Source organism: Oryzias latipes, chromosome 17 (assembly GCF_002234675.1).
Source record: "Oryzias latipes chromosome 17, ASM223467v1".
NCBI lineage: Eukaryota > Metazoa > Chordata > Actinopteri > Beloniformes > Adrianichthyidae > Oryzias > Oryzias latipes.
Window position 1 is genome coordinate 1,160,874 of NC_019875.2, and position 22,820 is coordinate 1,183,693.

The following is a 22,820-nucleotide window of genomic DNA, read 5'->3' on the forward strand; positions in this document are numbered from 1 at the left end:
CAGAGAGCAGTGGAAGTGACACGGTGTTTATTGCTTTGGCCTCAGCTCACTTCAGAGAGGTGTGGATTGAGTGTCGGTTGACAAAGCACCTTTTTCCTCCCAAGTCTCTCAGGTGCAGAGTCAGATGCTTTGCCTTACACTTGGAAACACCAACATGTGTTTGTGTAAGAGTAGAGTTACCCAGCAAGGCAGGATGTCCCTCTTTTTTACAAAGATAGGAGTTCACATTTCTATTCTCTGTTCAATGCAGCGAAGAAGAACGGACGCTTGGATAAACCACAAGCCCAATATTTCCACTGAGTTGGTGCTAAATCCCGTCTCATCCTTTGGGTTCCCTCAGCAGTCTAGGAAATAGGAACGCTGTTCTCTTTCCCTCCTGAGCTACATTAGAGTTTCCTAAATGAGAACAAATACCCCCTTCTCTTTGTCTCGGTTTTAATTTCCCAGCAGAATTGCGCCGCCGTGGTTTTGTTTCTACGCAGCAAAGGTGAAGGATGAGGAATGCTCTACTTTGGCTGCATTGTCCAACTTGTTATCCTGTGCAGCAAAGAGAGTTTAAAGATGTTTGTGTGTGATCCAAACCATTTTAGGTTTTGTCTTTTCCTCCTCGTGGTTTCTGTCCTTGTCACAAAATAACCAAACTGAAGAACATCTCACCTTAAATATTAGATGTGAAAAAAACTACTGTCTATTGTACAGGTGCAGGTGACTAAGGCATAAAACCCGAATATCTCCTAAACAATGCGTACTACTGAATTTTCTCTTTTGGTATTTATAGAGGACATTTGGGGTTTTTCAGTGATACCAAATGTGAAGGGGCGGGGCTCTGGGAGTCATAGATTTTGGATCTAAAAATGTTAACTGGACTACATTTTCCTTCCGTGGTAGTCAGGAGGAAATGACAACCAAAGGGTTGGGGTACAGTTATGCCATATGGTACTGCACAACTAAGAGTTGTTTGAGCTTTGGAGGCACAATCAAACGCACAGGAATGTGCTCAACAAGTCGATCAATAGTATTAGTTCTGGGACGTCATGATCTCCTGTGACTCACTAGAGTTAGCAGCAAGCAAGCCAATCTTTAACATTTTTTGCTGGGAGGTGGGAAAGAATAAACTGCTGTGTGTGTGGTGGCAGGTGGTGTGTTTGTGTGTATGAACACACACACACACAGCCATCTGTAGCCTCCCAGCAGAGCTCGGGACGCGACTGGTCGGCTAAGTTTGACTGCATTTAAACACAGAAATGGCTCATGTTTTACAGATTGTCAACATTGTGGCCGACAGCTTCCCTTGTGTGTCTGTGTGTGTGTTGTGTTGTGTTGCTCACACCGCAAAGGACAAAATGCTGCTTTTGGAGATGAAAGCTGTGGGCAGACCTGGGAGTGGGATGCCGGGGTGAATTTAGACTTTCTTGACTCATCTCAGCCACCATCCGCCAAATGCCATCTGATGTTTGAGCGCCTCGGAGAAAGGAGGAGGTTTTACAGTCGGCTCAAACGTTTCTCCTTCATGTGAAAAATCTAATTACGTAGCACTGACGTTGGAATCCAGCACATGAACGGACGCCGAACAGGACAAATGCACACATCAAGCAGACCACACTGATTCACTTAATGGCTTAATTTGATGTGAGGTTACATAAAAAACCACAACATAGAAACTTTGATCCTAGCATTGTCAGACTTCATTTTCTGGAGAAACTAAGGACGGCATTTCTAGACCTTAAGAGGCTGCATCTTTCAACAAGGCCTTCCAAAGAAAATGCAGTTTTTTGGACTTCTGGCTTAACTTGAAATGCACCACTGATGCTTTCTTTGTTCCCTTGTCCTGTCGAGCAGCGGAGCAAATGAAAGTTGTGTTGGACAGATGTAATGTCATAATAGAGGGTTGTGAATCTTTGGACACACAAAGTGTGTTTCTTTGAATGATTGATTGATTCATTGATTCCCTTGTATTTTTAAACACAAACTAAAATAGTTAAATAAACCTAATAAAGAGAAAGTAATAAAACACACACAAAAGGAATGGTTAAAGAAAATCTTCATTTCTACCTCCAATCTCACTATATTTCATGCAAACATTTTTACACATTAGACATATAATGGTTAACGACATAAACACATAAAGGAAAAAAATGAAAGCATCGAGGTACTAAAACAACTTCACAAGTGACTGTTTTCCTTTCAATTTCCTATTAGGCTTCTCATCATCTAATTTATACATTTCCAAGATTTTCAGTTTATTATTTTTTTCTTGTATTTTTACTTATTTTGATACTTCCCTCCATGTTATTGATTTTATTTTTTAGACCAGACAGAAAAGAGAAGAGAGAAACAGAGTCTGCTATTAAACATGGAGGAAATGGTACAAAAAGACAAAAGGGGCTCAAAAAGTAAAAAAGTTGATAAAGAGCAAGAGGGGCGGAGTTACCAAAAGAGGCAACAAATTTGCAGTTTTTCGTGATCACTGTCAAATGTAGATTTTTATCAAAAGGGTAAAAGCCTTGCATGGATGCTTTTGGCAGCATAGATGCATTAGAATATGGATTATGATAAACAGACAAACAAAAGAACAAATTCAGAGTTTTAAAAGCAAAGATGGCGTTTTACTGCCTCCTTTACTGCTTCCTTTTTTGAGGGTCATCCTCACGTCACCAGAACTGGAATAAATTCAGGGTTTTCCTCTCCTTACAATATTGGACCTTGTCCCCTCTGGTAGAGTAACAAGAAAAAGCATTTGGGAGCATTAAAATCTCTTTTTACTCCTGTTTAGGTTGAAGGACATGCTTTTTGTAGAATGTTGTTTATATCTGTAAACTCAACTGACGAAGAAAGTAGGTGAAAAAACAACACATTTACAGCTAGAGAGGCCTTTTATCGAAAGGACAGCCGAATGTCTGAACAACAAGATTGGTCTGATTTCAGGAATAGGACACTCATAATAATTTTACTTTAGGTCCTGGTTTTTTTTTATAATTATTGAAGAAATAATTAAAAGTCAAATAGAATAATCTAGGTCATTGGAGCATAAAGTTCCAGCAAACCTGATTCATCTGCATATGTATTCCAGTGTTGATTTGGTTTAAAGAACATTTGTCTTGTTAAGCCATTTGTTTTGGGTATTAACTCTTCAGGTTGCATCTTTTTTATTTTATTTTTGTTCAGCCTTGATTATCTCGATTTTTCTTATTGTTTTGGCTGCTTATTATAATTCCTATTGGATGAAAGCCTGAATCAGAGTTTATAAATCTTTAAGTGGGTTTGTTCAGCCTGTGGACAGATGAATTCAGAATGCAAACTGAAATATTTAAACTTCAGTCAATAAGGAAGCTGTTTTTCATGCAAACTGCGGTGCTCTTTTGCTGCTGGAGCTCTGCTCACTGACTCCCACTGGCAGAACTTCTCAACCAAATCTCCAGCTCTGCTACTTCCTGTGGGGATTATTTTTCCCCCCACTAGGGATAATCATGTTTGTGACAAAATTGAGATTATTTGGCTGTAGAAATACCCAGATTATTGATGGGTTTTCTGTGCCAGCCTGTTTTTGGATTATAAATGGGGTTTATCTGGTTCTTTATGAATCTAGTGTGAGGTATTTTTGCTCCCCGTCTCATTCCTCTGCAGTCTTTGCTCTCCCAGTCGGTTTCACACCTGTCTCCTGTTACTGTGAGCGAAGCACCTGCATGTCATCAGTCTGTACTGTTACCAGCACACTCGTCCGCCATGTTTTCCTTTGTTCTGTCAGACTCTGTGTTGTTCTTGAGGTTCTTCTGCTCTCACTGCTGTTCAGCTTTTTGCCTCCTGGGGGTTGAAGGATTTATGTTTTGGGTTTAGTGTTTTTATTAAGGCCTTTTAGGTTTATTTGGACAGAAAACATTCTGAATTGTTTTCGCTAAACCGCAGTCTTTTTCTGGTGTCTGCTTGCCTCCTGGTTTTTCCTTCAGCTCATCAGGGAGGTCCTCCTCCTAACATTACCTCAAACCACTTTTGAAAAAAATTACAACCTTTTTTTTTTTAAATCAAAAAGCCAAGAATTTTAATTGCTAAAACCCTTCGAGAAGATCGCTTCAAGATGCATGTCCCACAGTGTGACTTATGAGAGGATTTTATGACTGAGATACCAATGAAAAAGCTCAAATGTGTTCTTTAAGGCGTTGGAGCTACTTGGTGCATTCAGATAAGTTCAGTTTATGGAGTTCTTACCTTGCATCAAAGCTTTTTAAGTGTTAAACTCACAGAACGAGGATGAAAAAGATAAGAAGACTCCCAACGTCTTGGGAGGAAGGAGAGCTGTTTGCACAGCCAGTTCCTCATGAAGGGAAGGAGAGGGAGTCTATGAACGCTGGATGCGAGGAGGTGCGTTTGTGCAGGCCGTTCTGCAGAAAGCCTCAGCTCCGCTTTGTAGGAGGTGAGCAGCACCGCAAAAGAAGCAAACGTCGCCTCCCTCATAAATGCTCCTGTGATGCCTTCCAGATGTGTTGTAAGAAGTTTGCCCGCAAGGGAAAGTCAGCACAACACAACATGTTAATGAGTTGTAATATATGAGCGCGGGTGTACGCTTACAGCTGTGGGCTGGAAGGAATGTGTGAGAATTCCCGTTCCACGTCTGGATTTATTTTGAGCGCCGTTCCTCGTTTAAGTTAAATTTGTCGGCTTTGGCAGAGCGGTCACTGCTTCGGCGTATTGGACCTCCTGTCTTTGTAAACCAATAATGTGATATCAGGATTTCTTTATGAAAAAGGTTTATTATTTTTTCTTGGAAGTGAGCAAAGCTGTGGTTCTCATTTGTTTGTGGGATTTTTTTAAATATAAAACTGCAGAAAAGAAACTGTCCTATAGAGAAATTAAAATTAAAGACCCACTCTGATCATCTTTAGATCTATTTTCAAAGCGTTCCCAGCAGTCTTTCAGTTATGATTATGTTTTTAGACAAATCTAAAAAACTCAGTTGAATTTCTAACAAACTGCTGCTGCTCTGCAGAAACTGTCCTAGAAAACAACAGAGTTGTGAGCGGGGCAGCAACCACTCCCCCCTTCCTCTTCCTGTTTCCTTGGTTTATATGCTCTCGCCGCTAGCTTGTTGCCCCTCACTCCTCCAACCTAACATTAGCGGTGCAACAAAAGGAGTAAAATCAGAGCTGTCCAGCTGTACAGTTTTAGCCAGATACCAGCTCCCATGAGGAGAACAAAGACGTGCATGGATCTAGTTGTTTACTACTGAACGTATCAGGCGGAGCAGAACGTTTGTGGACCCGCTCAGTGTATTTTCATGTTTCAAATACAACCTTTTTCAAACGGCATTTTGTCATCTGCTCCTGATTCACAGTGATTTGAATAAATGCCACAAGAACATGTTAAAAACATAATTTTCATTGGAGTAAAAATCTTAATTGCTGAATTTGTGAGACATTACTGCCATAATATTTCCTAAAAATAAATTACTTGGAAAATAATCAAAAAGTTCCTGAATAATTTTGTTAAAATAACTTTTCAAACATCACATTTTAAATGGCGTATACTTATAAATGGTAAATGGCGTATACTCAAAGCGCCTTACAGTCACAGACGCATTCACACAGTCACACACACTGGTGGCGGCTCCACTGCCGAACACTGGCGCCAACCTTCCACCAGAGGCAAGGTGGGGTTCAGTGTCATGCCCAAGGACACTTCGATACATGGGCGTGCAAGGTGGGAATCGAACCTGTAATTATACGATCATGGGTTGACCGCCCTACCGCTGCACCACAGCCACCCATTTTCTGTAAAACATCTTGATAAAAAGGCTTGTTTCATCATTTGGTTTCACATGAGCTCATCTGGCCCCCTGGATGGAGCAGGTGGCCCTTGAGCAAGGCATTTAACGCGGACATTTGCGTTTCCAAGGCATGAACAGGCGCTGTGGCTAATAGGTGATTCTCAGGATGGGGAGGAGGCAGCAGACTAGGAGGCTGTCTTTAACTGGAACGAGCAGAGACAGAGCCACTTCATTAAGCGGCTGTCTGGGTGAACACCGCCTGCCTCCAGGACAGGCTGGAGCACCAGACGGGGGGAGTGTAGCCATCTGCAGGCAGACACTCGCCCTTCCTCCTTACTGTTGGAGCGTTACGAGCTCCTGTAAGGTGAATGGAGGAGATGGAAGTGTCACCGTGGAACCATTTTTGTAAACACTTTACGTGCTTTGTGTTATTGTGAAGCTGCAGGCGTTTAAATAAAGAGCCAAGTTGGGACGCTGGTTTTGTGCAGCGACTGTGATGAAAACACGGCTCTTGATGTTTCCTGAGCCGACTAACCTTTGCCTCGTGGTACTTTAGGCATTTAGAAGAGCTGTTAAAATGTTTTACGTGGTCTAAACTGCTGCCTGAATTAGTTTGGTAACACAATAATGTTGATTAATCTTTGACAGAAGTAAAACATAAGAGAAAGATGAGACTTAATGACAGTGAAGCCTTTCTAGAACATCTATCAATCAAAGACCACACCCTTTTCTTGCTCAGACTCATTTTCAAAACTAAAATAAAATTAAATAAATATTCACTCAGTACAATTGTTCCAAGTTTTCAATTTAGTTGAATTTATCCTTGATGAAATGGAAAAATTACTGTATTGCAACAAAAACATATATCTTATTTAGATTTTTTATAAAGTTCTAAAAAATCCAGAAACACAACAGAGAACTGCATTTCTGACAATTTGAGCAACTTTGAAGCATCAGCTGAAGAGGATGTCTGTTACCCACAGTGAAGGTCTAGACTCAGGCTTCAGGGCCTGCTGTCCACACACGCCTCGGTCCAAACCAGCCGAAGAGGTTGCTATGACAACGCTACAGCGCTCATGGACCCTTTTTTTTGCCAAGGTTAGAGGTCAAACTCAGAGATCTCTGTAGATTTCAGGTCAAAGTTTGTGTCTCTGCTCTGTGAATAACAGAAAGGCAGATTAAAAAAACCTAAAGTTTTAGGGTGCATCTGATTATTAGTAATTATTGGAGCTGCAGTTACTTCCTGGTTTGTTCCCTCAGTCTGGAGGCTATAGGATCAGCTTCTCTGGTTTATTGCAAACTGGACAAACCCTTTAGAGATGCCTTCTCTCTCTCACGTTCACGATCTTTGCATTTTAAAGCCCCCAGCAGTCTACAGCGGTGCGTTTGAGAGCACTGCTGTGGAGGGGGGAGGGGGGAACTCGCTGCAGAGTTCTGCTTCTTCATACTTTTTATCAGATCAGAGCTTCTCTGTTTCCACTTCACTTTCATTTCAAGCAGAACTATATTTTCTTATCAGCATGAGCTGCAGAAGCACGTTTTGGACATTTGACGAAGGGTTTTTCTTTTGTAAAATATCTGTTTATGGAGCGAAATCCCCCTCAGGTCTGACTGAACGTTTGATGCAGAAGGAATTTCATTTCTGAGGACTTTATCTTCATAAATGTTCCCTTTTTTCCTGAACACTCAAACGCAGCAGAGTGATGCATCTTTTCTGAGTTTTTCTCACTGTCAGATCTGGAAGATTTCTCTGCAAGCAGGTCATGAGTCAGTTCTTAGGCAGCGCCGGCTCTGCAAACACGTAGAGGAGAAGATTTGACTTAAAGCCTGTAAGCTGGTCGAGGTCATATTTTGGGGAAACGCCTCAGTTTAGGGAAATTCTCAGCAAATCATGTTTGAGACCAAGAAAGCCTTCTTTGTCTTCACAGCTGGGTCACGTCTCAGAAATGCATCTTGAAAGATGAAAGTTGTATTTTGAAACCTCCTGTTCCACTTGTCCGTTGAAAACCATCCTACATAAAGCTTAAAGACATTTTAAAACCTGCTTCTGTGCACAAACTCAGTCCGTTTCTCCCTTCTCCTGCAGGTACGACTACGTGGAAGTCTACAACGGGGGCGATGAGTTTTCGCCCATGTTGGGGAAGTGTTGTGGGAAAATAGCGCCGGCTCCGATCGTCTCCACCGGGGGCCAGCTCCTCATAAAGTTTGTTTCCGACTATGAGACCCACGGGGCAGGCTTCTCCGTCCGATACGAGGTTTTCAAAACAGGTGAGAGCTGGCTCAAGCATTTACTGTATTTGGGAACTAGACTGAGTGACCCCCCCCCCCCCCCCCCGCGCGACCCCCCCCCCCCCCCCCCCCCGCGTTCGAATTAAAAAGTACCTGCAGGCTATAAGAAGCTAAAATCCCTTAGACTTCTATTGAGAAATAAACAGCTATACTCCGTCTATTTGTCAGCATAACTCGTTTTGCTCTGCGACCTTTTTCAACATGTTGTTGATGATCCTCATTTTTTAAATATAGATTTTCTGATCTGAAAGTTCTTAAGTTGTAAACTAGCCAATCAGATGTCTCAATAAAAATATATGATCTCATGTTGAACGCTCAAAACGTTTAATTCACAGATTACATGAATTTCGATACCGATTTCAAGTGAAAGGGGTGTGGCCTACCAACAAGCTCACTCCTGATTGGTGAGAGTGGTTTCCATAGAATTTCTAGCCAGAAATTTTGTCCAGTTGAATTTTTTATTTTATTTTATTGTGACCTGCATGACTGAGAATCTACACCGATGTGTTGCCATAGAAATGATGACTCGAATCGACCAAGCACTGCTTACAGATTATTCCTAATTCCAGTGGCCTCTGTGTCCCAATTGGGTCGGAGCCGGAACCCTTTTCTATGGGTGAAGCCACACTCACGCTCATGAGTTTAACAGCAGTTTGCCTCTGGGTTTGTCTGTGCAGCACCAACAGCACAAGCACAAATTTGATTTTAAACACATCTGAAAACCAAATTCAGTGTTCAATTCATTCCAAGTTTCCGCACTTAAAAAAAACATCTTTAGTGAGGAAGGTAGTATGGAAGTCAAAGCACAAAGAGGAATTTAGTTGATGTTTATTAATCCTAACTTTTATTTTTAAAGTAGGATTACTAGAACATGTAATTCTGTTTTTGCAGAGAAGACTGAGATTCAAGTTATATTTTGCTCAAACAAAATGGCTTCTTGGCTGCTTTCTAAAGCCGTCATCCTGCTGTAACCTTTACTATGAAAATGCTCTAAAAATATCTGTATTTATGGGCCGAACATCCTTGCTGTTGTAAACACCCCTCTGACCCCTGTGCTCCGTGCCAAAGAGCCACAGCTCCTGGGAGGGACAGCAGGTCCCAGGTGGGGCAGGATAGACCCACATAAACACTAGCTGTATAGGAAGGAACCCTGATCCCTCGTCCTAGATTTGTACTCGCTCAACCCTCCTGGGTTTGCTTAAGCAGCCGCCAAATCGGTGAGTCTCCTGGGATCACCGTTTCACCGTTCAAGATAAATCAGTTTAAGGGGAGAATGCGTGGGAATCCTCCTAATTTATTTGGGTTAGTCCAGACAGAGTGTATTAAGCTCTCACAGAGAGAACTGGATCCAGGTGAGCTTTTTCTCTCAAATCTGAAGTCAAAAATCTGTTCCTACTGACCTCAATTTAGGGTTTTGAAGTGTAACCATGGGATGTTATTAGACCCCATGTGGAATAAATCCACAGAAGTGGGTCTTCTGCGACCACAGAGGAGCTTTTTTTATATTTGAGAGATTTTATTTTTCAAAATGATGTTTCAGCTTTGACTGTAACATGCAATACAGGGCACAGACGGGAAATTAGGGTCATTCACCAAAGGGGAAAGTGCCGGTTAATATCATTTCTGCCAGAAGATGACGACGATGATGAGTTTTCAATGAAAAGAGGCCAGAAGGTTAATGAAGTAACCATGGAGATGAGCAGTAGCTGTGTAACTAGAAGGGTGGGGGAATCTTGCTTGATTTTTAAAGGCTTGAAAGTTGCTCATTTTATCTCAACGCTGGTTTCAAACCAACGACTGACTCCCTTCAATTTTAGCCTATTGTTTTTGAATGTTTGGAGTTGTATAGTGTTTTTTTAGCCCCACGTCCTTGGGCATGCACGGAAACCCTACATGTGTTCAGTGTAAGCAAAAACCTAGAACTAGAACTGCCTCAGTTTGAGTTATTTTCATTTAAATACAGTGGCAAAAATACAGTGGCAGAGGGCAGCTGCAGTCTGGAAGTCAGGTGCAGCTGCCCTCTGCCACCCACTGTATTCCTAATGCCCTGTTGGAGCAGATAAAAAAGACAAAATGGGTCACAGAGATGCCTGAATCAGACAGTTGCTGAGAAATAAGCAAATGAAGTAATTAAAAATAAAGTGTCTTTAATGACGATAGAAAGACGGAAACAGTAAAGCGCACGCGTCAGCTGCAGCTCAGTCAGTGTGTGCGGCCAAAGCCTCCACAAGAATTTTTTTTTATCAAAGAAATGCTGAAAACCCACACAGAAAAACTTAACTATAGGATAGACGTATAAAAAATCTGATTTCATTTTTGTTTTTCATTTAAAAAAAAGAATATTCATTTAATTGAATTTATGTATTTTTTAAGCCAAATATTGCAGGTGAGGCATTTATACGTGTATAAATGTAGAGTTTTTATCAAAAACAAAAAGCTGTTCTTCAGTGTCTGAAAAGAGCTCAGCTGAGCATCAGCTGCTGTGACGACGGGAGAACGGAGCCAAACTCCACGTTCTTCCAAAAAGCCAAGCTCCGCTCGGTTTCTCTTCCCTGTAGTTTGGTCAGTTTTCCAAATGTGTCACACCTGCGATCTGTTTCAACTGCTATTTTCTTACTCTATTCATGTACAGGTGGTTTTATTTACTGAAATAATTACTCCATTCTGCAGCTCTGTTGAAGTTTTTGCTTCAAACATTTGAATCGGTTTGTGAACTACAAAAAAGATGCAGACATTAAGTTTATCTAAATATGAAAGAGAGCATAAGAAAAAAATCTACATCTGCTCAATGTGAAAGTCTGCTCAAAACTGAAAATGGTGAAAAAGGGAAATCTGATCAGAGTTTAAGATTTCAAACTAAGTGATTTATTGCTTAGAACTCATATAGTTTTACAGGCCCAAAACATCTCTGATCTTGTGGATTTTACCAATTGCAGGTTATTTAGGGAACATAACCCCTGTAGAAACAGAACGGGACCCTCCTGGATTTAAACGCATTTCAGACACATGCTCACTTCTTTTTTTAATGCCAAATATGACGTCACCCATTTGCAGTAGAAAAAAACGATCTCAAATATTTATAAATCCATTGTGTCCTCAGGATGAAAACATGGATGATTTACTTAAAAAAACATTAAATTTTTTTTTTTATCAAATAACTAAGTGTTCAAACGCAATGCATTGTGGTTTATATTTGCCAATCTAGTGGGTATTGAGGATTGATACACCCTAGTTTTTCTGAGAGACTTCTGGGCACTGAAATTTGGAATCATCAATTCAACAAAGGATTGGATGATCATTTTTAAGGATAATGCTCATAGAAGATCTGAAAAAACAATTTTGTTCTTCAAACAAATCAAGCATGTATGAAGCCAAAATCTTTCAGGAGTGAGGGAAGCTCCACATGCTTGTGAGTCAAGAAGTAGAGCTACCTTTGAGGCTCTAAATGTTAGTAGCTTTTCTGCTCCACAAGTCTTTTGTGCTTGCTTGTGCGTGTCGTTGGCTCTCTTTGTGATGGCGCTCCTTTGTGTGCAGCAGACAGGTGTGTGGGACCTCCTGCTCATTTAGCTAATGGGCTGTTTGTCCTTGGAGGCAGCAAGGGTGACCTCCAGATGAGATGGATGCTCTGGCACAGAAGAGCGGCTCAGAAACTGGGGCACAAGTGTGTGTGTGTGTGTGTGTGTGTTGGCCTAAATATGGGACCTACTAACAAGTTCTTGTACTCAGTCATTTAATCCTCCTTCCATATTGCTGCCTTTGCTTTCGCCACATTTAAAAGCCATTACAGTCTGAGCAGCAAAGTGTGCGTTGGCGCTAAATAAAGCCGCTGATGCTCTGGATGCAGACGGGTTCACTCTGCTGAGACCTCGAGCTTTGTGAGGTCTGCGCTGCTAAATAGAACCAGTTTAATCTTATCCATGGCTCACAAAGCGCTCCACAAGATTCTGTCTCATTTGCACGCCAGCGCAACACTTTTGATCTCATACGCACTCCAGAAATAGAGCTTTTTGGGTAACACCAGAGCTCCATCAGAGGTTTCTGGGAATTTTTTACTTTAACTAGTTTTGCTTTAGTCTTGTTTTAGCAACATTTTACAAACTCAAACTGTTGTGTTTTATCTGACTTATAACAGTTAAAACAAATTAAAAGGAGAGATGAGATCATCATTCATGGGTTTGTCTTTTCATCGAACTAATCAAAGAAGTCAAAACAATAAAAACGCTTGAATTTCTAAACTAATCAGCCTGAACTGATCCTGCAAGGATAATATGTGGCTCAGAAAACAACAAATAAAACCAGCTTGCTTATAAAAGCATAATAATATCAGTATTACAGGAAAAAAAAAAAAATATATATATATATATATATATATATATATATATATATATATATATATATATATATATATATATATATGTGTGTGTGTGTGTGTGTGTGTGTGTGTGTGTGTGTGTGTGTGTGCAATGTTTAACAACAGAAGATATTTATTTTTGCGTCAGGCCACGCCAGCTGCAAAAGTTGCTCAATCAACTCTTCACCAAAGTTTCTGCAAACATGTTTCTGCTTTCTCTCTTCTTCATATCTCAAACCTCATCATCCAATCAGTGACGTCCCATATACTTTTTCTGGGTCCTTATTTTGTTTCAGTTTTTTAACATTTCGTTTTGATTTCTGGATATCACCTTGCTTTTCTTTTTTTGGTTTGTTTGGTTTCTGGAATTTGGTGAAGCTGTTAGTTTTTTATTTGATTTGCCGTTTTAATTGTGATCTTTAAGATGTTTTTGCGTGGAGTGATTTGTTAATGTGGTTTGCACTTCAAAGGTACTATAGTTCAAAGGGGAACATTTGAATTAAAATTCTATTGTTTGCCCTGAAATCCCACAGGGTTTCTTTTGTTGTTAACGTGAACCACAGCATCGTTTTAGGTCTCTTTTTTTGTTTTGTGACTTATCTCCTTCTGCAGCTTTTGACTCAGTTAAGACGCAGGTATCTGTCGGAACGCTGTAGCCTCCACTTGCATGTGCCACCATGTGTCTGCACTTAGCCTGTTGTATTTCTGTGTTTGTGTCTGTGGCCTGGTCCTTCATCTCTGTCCCTGTCATTACTGCCACCGCAGGCCCACTCCAGAACGCACGTTCAGTTTGGGTTCTACCACGTTGCCGGGCAGCGGCCGCGTAATGAGAGTTTTTTCTGTAAACGCTGCTCGCCGCTTGCTCCACCCTCCATTGACCACAAAACACAACTCATTTATAAATCATCACCAAATGAGGTCTCTCAATGACTGTCCCAGATCTCTATCCTTTAAGGTCCTAGAAACAGAAACAGATGTTTGCCTCTTCATTCTTTTTTTGTTTTTCTGGTGCAAACTCAAAGCTGCAGATTAAAGGGTCACATGTAAAAATAGATGAAAAGTGATGACAAAGTTTGAAAGATGGATTCCAGGTGACTGGTTAGGGTGGGGGTGGGGGGTTCTTGGTGGCTGCATTCAAGAACAAAGCAACGTCTCTCCAAAGGAATGTAAATCTGTGAATGCTTTCTCACAATGCGGCAGAGAAAACCACACATTGCTGAGCATTTTATGCTGAGATTTCAAGTATTTCTGAAATCTTTTGTAGATTCATGCTCATCCCTGCAGCCTCATCTCTTCTAGTCACTGCTGTAATGGCTCATGTCTATAGAAAAGCGACCCCATCACGCATTTCTGTTTATGCATGTAAACCAACAACATGCGGTTCAGAACTGGCCTGGCAGCAGTCCAGGGCCCCCGCCCCCCGCCACGGTTGCTCCCCTGCACACCAAGGGACGCCTGACCCTCATCAAAGGTGTCAGTCACTGTCTGGCTGCTCCACAGCAACTGGGACTGAAGTTGCCCCAGATCCCTCCTGATGGGAACCAACAGTTTAATTGTTGTAGCATTTTTCTGATGATGGAGGACATATATAAAGAAAATGAAGAGTAAAATTGCATTTCTGAGTATTTCCATATTCAAATATTTGACAACGAGGAGCAGATGAAAAAATGCTGCATAAAAAAAGAGCTGAAAATATGCCGGGAGGGCCACAAGCTCCCTCATCGCTCCATTCTGATGAATCCACTTGTAGACAACTAGATCCATGTTCGTCTGAGCTGGAATCTGGATCCAAACAGTATGACTGAATATCAATCAATATTCCTCGGATGATGGGAAATGAAGGAAGGCTTACTCCGTGCCAACAGTTCCGCCCACTTCTGAACTGCTGCTCTGCAAAACAATGTAATGGAAAATGACACAGGTTTTTTTTTATCTTGGCTAAAGTGGCATAATAATAATTAAAACACTTTGAAAATAGTTTAAAAGATGATCAGTCTGGACCATCAGAGGCAGGTTGTTTAGGCTGATTATTTTAGGCGGAGAATAAAAAGATTTTTTTCAAATTGTTTTCCAGGTTAAATCAGAGATTGAAGCAAAGAATGTTTTGCCTCCAGATGTTCTTTTATTCTAGCTGAGAAACCATTACGACCCCATACCCCGTGGCCTGTAGTTAACACCCCCCATCCAGGCCAGGATGAGTCCAAACACCCGCTGACATTTTAAAAACTCATCCATTTCATCTGTGCCCTACAGGTCCAGAATGTTCCAGGAATTTCACAGCCCCCACGGGAGTCATCAAGTCACCGGGCTTCCCGGACAAGTACCCCAACAATCTGGACTGCACCATCATGATCTTTGCCCCCAAGATGTCTGAGATTGTAGTGGAGTTTGACAGCTTCGATATGGAGCCCGATACCACGCCTCCGCCAGGCGCCCAGTGTCGATACGACTTCCTGGAAATCTGGGACGGCTTTCCTGCAGGTGAGGTTCAGGTCGCAGGACTTCAGTTCATTTCTGTTTATTTAAAACACAGCAGAAATAGCTGCCAAAGACAAGAATCATTCCTAAAAACTAATGGAAGCTAAAATGCTGTAGGGTTTGTTTTTACAAAAAAAGACACCAAGGCTATAGTTTTCAGGACTTTCAGAATAAAAGATTTAAAAAAAACTTGAATGATCTTCAGAGTTAATCCTTTTCTTACCTTACTTGGCAGCAACAATTCAACTAGTGGAAACAGAAACTCCAGAAGAACAAGACTTCTGAGCAACAACTATGAATCTGCATGAAAGGCTTTAACATGAAATGCTGCAGGAACGTTCTGTTAAATAATTGTCTTATTTTGTTATCTCACTCTTTCTGCCTGACCAAAAACTGATTGTGAACACCAGAGAGGACTCCTGTAACTGTCAAGCTACGTTCACACTCAGTAACAGCCGCTCAAGCGGCCACTTCCAATGAAAAGTCTGTGGAAACACGGGTTCCAGGCTTCTGCATTCTGAACTCTTGGGTTCATGCATAGCTATGCAAGTTTCTACAACTTTCGTGCTCTACGTACAAATACGTGGCCATTGAACACGCGTGGAAAGTTGAACTTTGACCATCAGGGCAGTGGCCCCCAAACTGCGGCCCGGGGGCCTGGACCTGTTTCCTCACGTCAATAAAGCTTATTTGAATTGAAATGTCAGCCAACCTAGAAATGTTGCTACTGCAACCTCCCTTTGCTCCAGTCGTAGAACTGTCCAATGGCTCTCTGGGATCAGAACGGAAAAATGACATAAAGGTTATGGAAGAGAACATTTGATCCAGAATGCAGGGTATTTAACCTGTGGTGGACAAACAAGTATTTTTTGTTCAACATAAAGAAAAGGCTATTTGTATCATCCGCCAAGAGACGGTGGCGGCATTCAAAGAAGACAATCTATACCGACATTATGAATTCCGTCACAAATAGAAATATGATAACTTGCAAATGTGAGCAGACAAACTCTCAAAGGTATTATAGCTATTAAGCAATTAAGTTATTGTATGTTTGCTGATTCTTATTATTTTCTTTTTTTTTGGTGAAGAACCCAGAGAGGATTATTTGATTGATATCAGATCAGGTTATTTATATATGGTTACGTGTGGCTTTCTGGGAAACAATAAATATTTACATTTAGGCAACACTGCGACTTTCACACTTTTTCAGTTTCAAACTGACCCTGGCCCCCCAACAGAGAATGGAAACGTCAGGTGGCCCTCACTGGAAAAAGTTTGGGGACCCCTGAATCAGGACACAGATTTGGTAGTAATTCTCAGAAGTACCTACCAGCCATTTTAAAATTGATTATGGAGGAGAAATGAATCATTGTTGTTTGTGCCCGGCCAGAATTATATGACATAAATATATTAGAATAGAGCTGTGAACAAACAAACACATTTCTAGAATATCAGCAACTTAAATCAGCTATAAGCACTAAATGTTGCTATAGACCTATAGCAATAACCTAAAGCTCACTTCCAAAATGTACAAGTTGATATCTAACATAGATGATACAATGTACTTACCCATGGAAAAATGGGAGTCTGAGCTATCAATGAATTCTAGTGATCAATTTTGGCTACAGATCTGTTTGAATGCCTTTAATATGACCAAAAGTCCAAATCTGCAACTTATCCAATACAATCCAATACGATTCTTCACAGAACTCACTACACCGGACAGAGGTTAATTTAAAATGGGTCTCATTCAGTCTGCTGTATGCACACAGTGCATAGGTAACAACATAGACGACTATTTGCATGCCCTGTGGGTCTGTCCACCTGTTCAATCATTCTGGCGTAAGGTTTGTGAGGATTTATCAATCTGGTTTAATCATAAGATTCCTGCTTGCCCCAAACTCTGCTTATTAGGTGACCTGAATAACATCAACATGGAATCTAACAAGGCTTATATGGTTCTCACCGCTGTATGTATCGCAAAGAAAACTATCCTCCTAAACTGGAAATCTAAAAATAATCTTAGCATCAACCACTACAGAAACCTCCCCCCCCCCTTCCGGGCTGCTTGGGTCTTGTCGCATGGGGCGCTCCTGGCCTGGGGGTCTCTCCCCCCCCCCCCCCCTCTCCTGGTCTGGCTGGTCTGGCTGGGGACGATCTGGTTCCCCTTATAAACACACGGTTCACTCTGGAAGCGTGCACTGCCACACTGCTCCCTGTCTGCTTCATCCCTCCTCCTTACCTACAGTGTATTGATGGACAGATGTTTTCCGCTCATCTTAGTGTCAGATTTTCACCTTTGATGTAATATTTGTCTTTCCAGCAGATCTGGTATAATTGTTACAGCTTAAAATAATAATTAGTGCTTGTATCCCCCACTTTCTCCAACTCTCTACATTAAAAAAAGAATAGAGCTGTGAAGGCAACAGTCTGGAGCAAGATTCATAAGATTTGCAGCACTTCGACATTTCGCACTAAGCCTTTTCCAACTGTTGGTGGCGAACATGAGCTAGTAAATAGTAACAAAAGAAAAAGAAGAAGAAGCCCCTGCCTGCTTGTGCAGCGTGAACACCATAAGCTAGCGCGCTTTCAAGAACTCTGGATGGCATATATAGAAGATAATGGTGATTGATATAGAACCAGGAACAGTAACAATGTTGTCTGCAGTCACAGACCTATAAGAAAAGGTGCTTTAAACTTAAAAAAAAGGACAACGATTAAAAAAAAGTAGAAAATTATATTCTTTTAATGAATTTGCAACTGAATATTTTTGTTTCAATAAAAAAGGAGGCTGCTCAGTGGTTAGCACCCGCTAGTTTGCATGTTCTCTTAGTGCATGGATGGGTTTCTTCAATCACTCTTCCTCCCAAAATCCAAAAACTTGCTTCATAGGTTGATCTTTAAATTGTCCCTGAACATGAATGTGAGTCTGTGTGTGTGAGTGTGTGTGATTGTGTGGCCCTGCAACAAACTGACGACCTGTTCAGGGTGTTCCCTGCATTTGCCCAACAATAGCAAGGCTGGCACCAGCAACCCTGACGATGGATGGAGGGAAATAAAAAGAATTGTTTTCATGATTTTTGTTTTAATATTGACAAACAAAACAAGTCTCTAACTGACAGGATGAAAAACAGAGAAGGCATGAAATAAAAAATCTATATTTCTCCAAACTTGACCTGATGTGAGTGTGTCTGGACTCCAAACCAAAGACAGATTTTGTCTGAGTTCTCCTGTGAATAAATACATGTTTCATGTGGAGAGCCATTCACTTTCCCAGTGCATATTTAACATCAAATCAAGCCTCACTTACTCCAAGAGGAAAATATGTTGCTTTTGCATCTTTACTGTTGACAGCACAGTTTCCCCAAACCATCCACAGCTCAGTTAATTTTCTCATTTTAGACTAAAAGCTTCATTTGTCCAGTTCTGCTGGCATCCATAAACAAACAGGAACAAGCCTCAAAATGTTCCAGCATAGAATTCAACCCTTAGTCAAAAAGGAGGCGGTTTTCCTTGTACTTTATAGGAGAAGGAGAAGATGTTTAAAATGTGTTGAGCTGGTCTTCTGTTCATCCTAGATTTATGGGATGGGTCTTTTTTCTGCAGCTGTGAGCTTCAGTGCTGCAGATGTAAATGATTTCTGACAGACGGATACGGGATTTTGGCCGGTGAGGAAGCAGGTAGTCCTCATCAATGTGGGATCCCTTTGTTTTTGGCTGGAATCTGAAAGACCCCCACATGACTCCCTCATTGTCTGTGTGCTCATTTGGACAAGCAGAAGAATACGACCTGCTATGTTCACACCCCTCCACTCTTTTGGACAGCGATCTTCTGCCCCCGTTGCTGTCTAATTAGCCGTACAGCGTGCGTATAATCAGCTTCACTCTGGACAGGCGTGTGGCGGCTGCCAGGATGCTGCGCCACAGGCTTAGCCTGATCCTTTCCAGGGAGGGGGCTGCCAATGACTGCCACAGACACTGACATTCAGTTTGAGGCAGTGCTGGGATAAATAACACTTACTGTTTGGATGCATTCACATCTGCCTCTTTGGGTTTCCCACATTAGTCCAGTCCAAGCATTCAGGTGTGAACTCCGGTACGGACCAGAAAAGGAGATACAAACCCGTCTGAAGAGGTGGCCCACTTCCAGACTTTGGAATAATTCGCCTCAATTCATTCACGTTGTGTTGTGTTGGCCAAGTTGACTCAACTTGACTCAGCTCAGTCCATTCTTTTCTCCATCGCACTTGAGAACTTCTTCAACGTGGACAGGCTCGTTGTAGCAAAGCAGACAAAACAAAAACCTTCCTCTGTCTGCAGCTGTTTCCTCCTGTTGTGTCCGAAAATCCCATCCACCTTGACCTGTTGGACCGCAGGTGAGGGGCACAAAAACCAAGGTCTTCTAATGTTATTCTTATTTTTAAATCATTTCCTCCCTCAGACTAACGAGAGGGAAACAACAGCAAGTCGTCAAACTGGGTCACAGACGCCCTCAAGTAGCGCTGAAAGCGCCGTCATTCAGACTCTGTTCCTGCAGCAGATGGTGAAGCTCAGCGCACTGGGAGAGTCTCTGAATGATCACATGAACCCAGACTCTTCAAAATAAATGAACCTGATCTCTCAACATCATTCATGTCTTCCAGCTAGCGATGAGGCAAAAAACATTTGATGGAAGCCCTCCCACATGGACAAATGTAGCGTAACAGGCTCCTGTAGTTTCACTTTCAGGGAAGAAAAAGCTAGGAGAAAGTCTGGGAGGGATCTGCTGGGGAAAAGAACGTGAAGATACAGCTCCTCCTTGATATTCAGACAGACGTACACATAACTCAGCTGATAAAGGAAACACAAAAGTACTGTGGGATTGTTTTTATGTTAGAGAAAAATGATAAAGATGCAGTTCCTAAACAGTGCCTCGTCAAAATAAAACATTGCTAATCCAACGTAAAGAATTTGAGATAAGCAAAGAATGATTCCCAAAACAAGGGAAGCATGCAACATCCTCATGAGGTTCTGTTGCCCCGCCCTTGTGATGTCAGGCAAATGATTGCAGCGATCCTCAAACACATTTCTGTTGTAAAATATTCCTTCAAAATATGAAATGAACCAAAGAAAAAAATGTATTATTAATTTGGACTAAAGAAGCATATCTGTGTGAAAACACCTGAGAGGTTCTGCTCAGGTGATTATGGCTCCAGCCACACAACAACAATTAAAAACTGGATCTTCTATTTTTTGCTAAGTCAAATGAGCCTTTTTGTATTTTTGTCTTCTTTGTGGGTTTAAATCAGAATAAAATTCTTTTTCTGATCGGGTTTATGAACTAAAACATCTGATATCGTGACAGAAAACACATTTTCTCCCTCAGTTTCCTTAGAAAAAGTGTTTGTTGCTGTTTTTTGATGATTGGTTTAATTTCTGAGTGTTTCATGGAGTTAATTGATCATTTGCTGAAGAAAACCCATTTCAAAGTGAGATGTGGATCAAAGTCCAGACTTCCAGCCTCTGAGTTGTTTGCTTGTGCGTTATTGATTGGGTTTTCTGCCGAAACCTTCTGCACTTTTCTTCTTCTTCACACGCCACTGTGCTGCCTGCAGGATCCTTTGCTGTTCTGCTCCTGATTGCATCAGCCAACAGCTTCTCTGTGGAAAAAAAACCTTTCCTCCGATAAGGCCGGAACAGCTCAAATCATAATCCGTCACAGACCGCCGACGACCTGCTCCAAACTGTAACTGATAAACATAATCCATCAGATTACAGAGCCTCACCATCTCAGCTCTATTGCCTCATGTTGTTTCCACTTCTGCCTCCAAAGCTGAAAGAATTTCTTTGTAAAACTATATTTTTGTGACATTTTGTGCTGATACGGTATCTCCACCAAACAAATGACGACAGTTGTTTCTTCCAGAAGAATAAAAGACTGAATATTAAGGGACGTAAAGCCAGTGCAGTGAAAAACATTCTACAGATGTTTAACTTGTAAAGAAGTAAAAGCAACAACAAAATACAAAGTGTCATCAGAATCATCCGTCCTACTATAAAATGCTTTTTTCAGTTTATATTTGACTTTTTCTTTGGGATTGAGACCAAACACAGCTGATGGTTTAAAAAGAAAAAGGCAGTTTAGATGTTTATTCCACTCTGACCATCCTTTGATCAATTTTAAAAGCGTTCCCAATGGTCTATTAAATATGATTATGTTGTTTTTGAGCAAAATCAAAGAAATTGGTGTCATTTTCTAGTCCATAGTTTCTGCAGAGCGGCAGGAGTTCTTTAGAAATTCACCTCTGAATTGTGGAAAGCAAGCAACCCCGCCCCCAGGTACTGAGAGCTCTCTGTTTACACACTGTCCCCCTAGTTTAAAGCCACTCACAGCCTGACCTAACATTACCAGTGCAACAAAAATGGTGAGCAGTATTGGAGCTATCCAGCCGTACAGCTTGGACTAGGAAAACAAAGACGTAAATGGGTCTATTTCTCTGCAAGTGGATGCAGAGCAGGGAGCCTCTGGCCTTTTTCAAACAGCATTTCTTCATCTGCTCCGTATACTTTTGCTATTAAAAAAATCAGCAACTCTAACATCCCTCTCTCTTCTTCCCTCCTTTGCTTTTCCGTCCGGTCCAACACAAAAGAATTTCAAATATGAATAAAATGAATAAAGTTTGGCCTCGATTCCAAAAGGGGTTTATTCAGACATACCTCTGGTTTGTCTGAAGATTAATAACCCCTGTTGTTTAAGTAAAATATGTCCAACACAAGAGGCCTTCAGCTCTCATCTGTCTGCTCAGCTGTTGGACAGGACAAGTTAAAAAAAACAGCAACTTTTTTCTAATTAAATCTTTTAGTAATAATAGGAACTGCTATTTTAAGTCTTAATTTTGTGTCTCAGAAATTATTAGAGAGTTTAGAGCAGAAAATCCATCCATTTTCCTAGCATACTTTCTCCCTTTCGGAAACCTGTCCTGGCTACTGTTGACTGGCGATGGCATACACCCTAAATAGGTTGGCTGTCTGTCGCAGGGCAAGCGATCACTCCCACACACGCACCTAGGGACACTCTAGGGTAACCAACCAACCCATGAAGCATGTTTTTGGACGGTGGGAGGAAGCCGGAGTGCCCAGAGAGAACCCACGCAGGCACGGGGAGAACCTGCAAACTCTACACAGGATTTGAATCAGGCCTATTTGCAGTGAGGCAAGAGTGCTGACCACTGCACCACCATGCAGGCCTAGAGCAGACAATCGATCTTATTTATTTACAAACAAATTAGGTTTTTTTTCCATTCACGGTGATGTTAAATTAAGTAGAGTACTAGGTACGGTGCAAAATAGCGACGTATGCTGTATGACGGGTTAAAGTTTAATAAATATGTTTTGCTTTTGTTTCTAAAAATCCAGAATTACCTGTAGAAACTAGTTGTAAACATTTGGATGTGTACTGGTCGTTTGGCTTTACTGCAAAGCAGCAGCCAGAATAAGGTTTGTAACTGAGGTTAACATGTGGAAAGTTTCCCAGTGCTTCTGCTGGATAATCCGGGGGCCTTTAATTTGAAGGTCAGAAGTGCATCTGTGGATAAACCTGATGATTCTGTCTGTCCTCCTTCCCTTGGTTCCTGCCTCTACAGTGGGTCCTCACATCGGCCGGTACTGCGGCCAAACCTCACCGGGAAGAGTCATCTCCTACACTGGAGTGCTGTCCATGACCATCACCACCGACAACGCCATAGTCAAGGAGGGATTCTCAGCCAATTACACTATTCGGGAGAGGAGACGCCCCCCTGGATATGAGGACAGCGGTAAGCAGCTGGAGAAGGAGAAGGACTTATGGGATGAGAAATATGCTGACGATGCAACAGTCTTCATGTTCCTGTTATATAAGCTCTTTTTCCTCTGAAATTCTTCTGAAGATGGCGCTCCCTGCGAGGCTCAGAGTTCAGGTTCAAAAACA

The 22,820-nt window shown here is 41.5% G+C and overlaps 1 protein-coding gene across 1 annotated transcript in view; it reads left to right on the top strand.

The window, feature by feature from the left end:
* Positions 1-22,820, top strand: part of LOC101156916 (neuropilin-1a) — a 74,549-nt gene that overhangs the window by 18,186 nt on the left and 33,543 nt on the right. Inside the window, exons 3-5 of the mRNA XM_023965221.1 lie at positions 7,845-8,026; positions 14,652-14,879; positions 22,498-22,668. Of these exons, the coding sequence (XP_023820989.1) occupies positions 7,845-8,026; positions 14,652-14,879; positions 22,498-22,668 (581 nt within the window). The remainder of the gene's footprint in view (positions 1-7,844; positions 8,027-14,651; positions 14,880-22,497; positions 22,669-22,820) is intronic.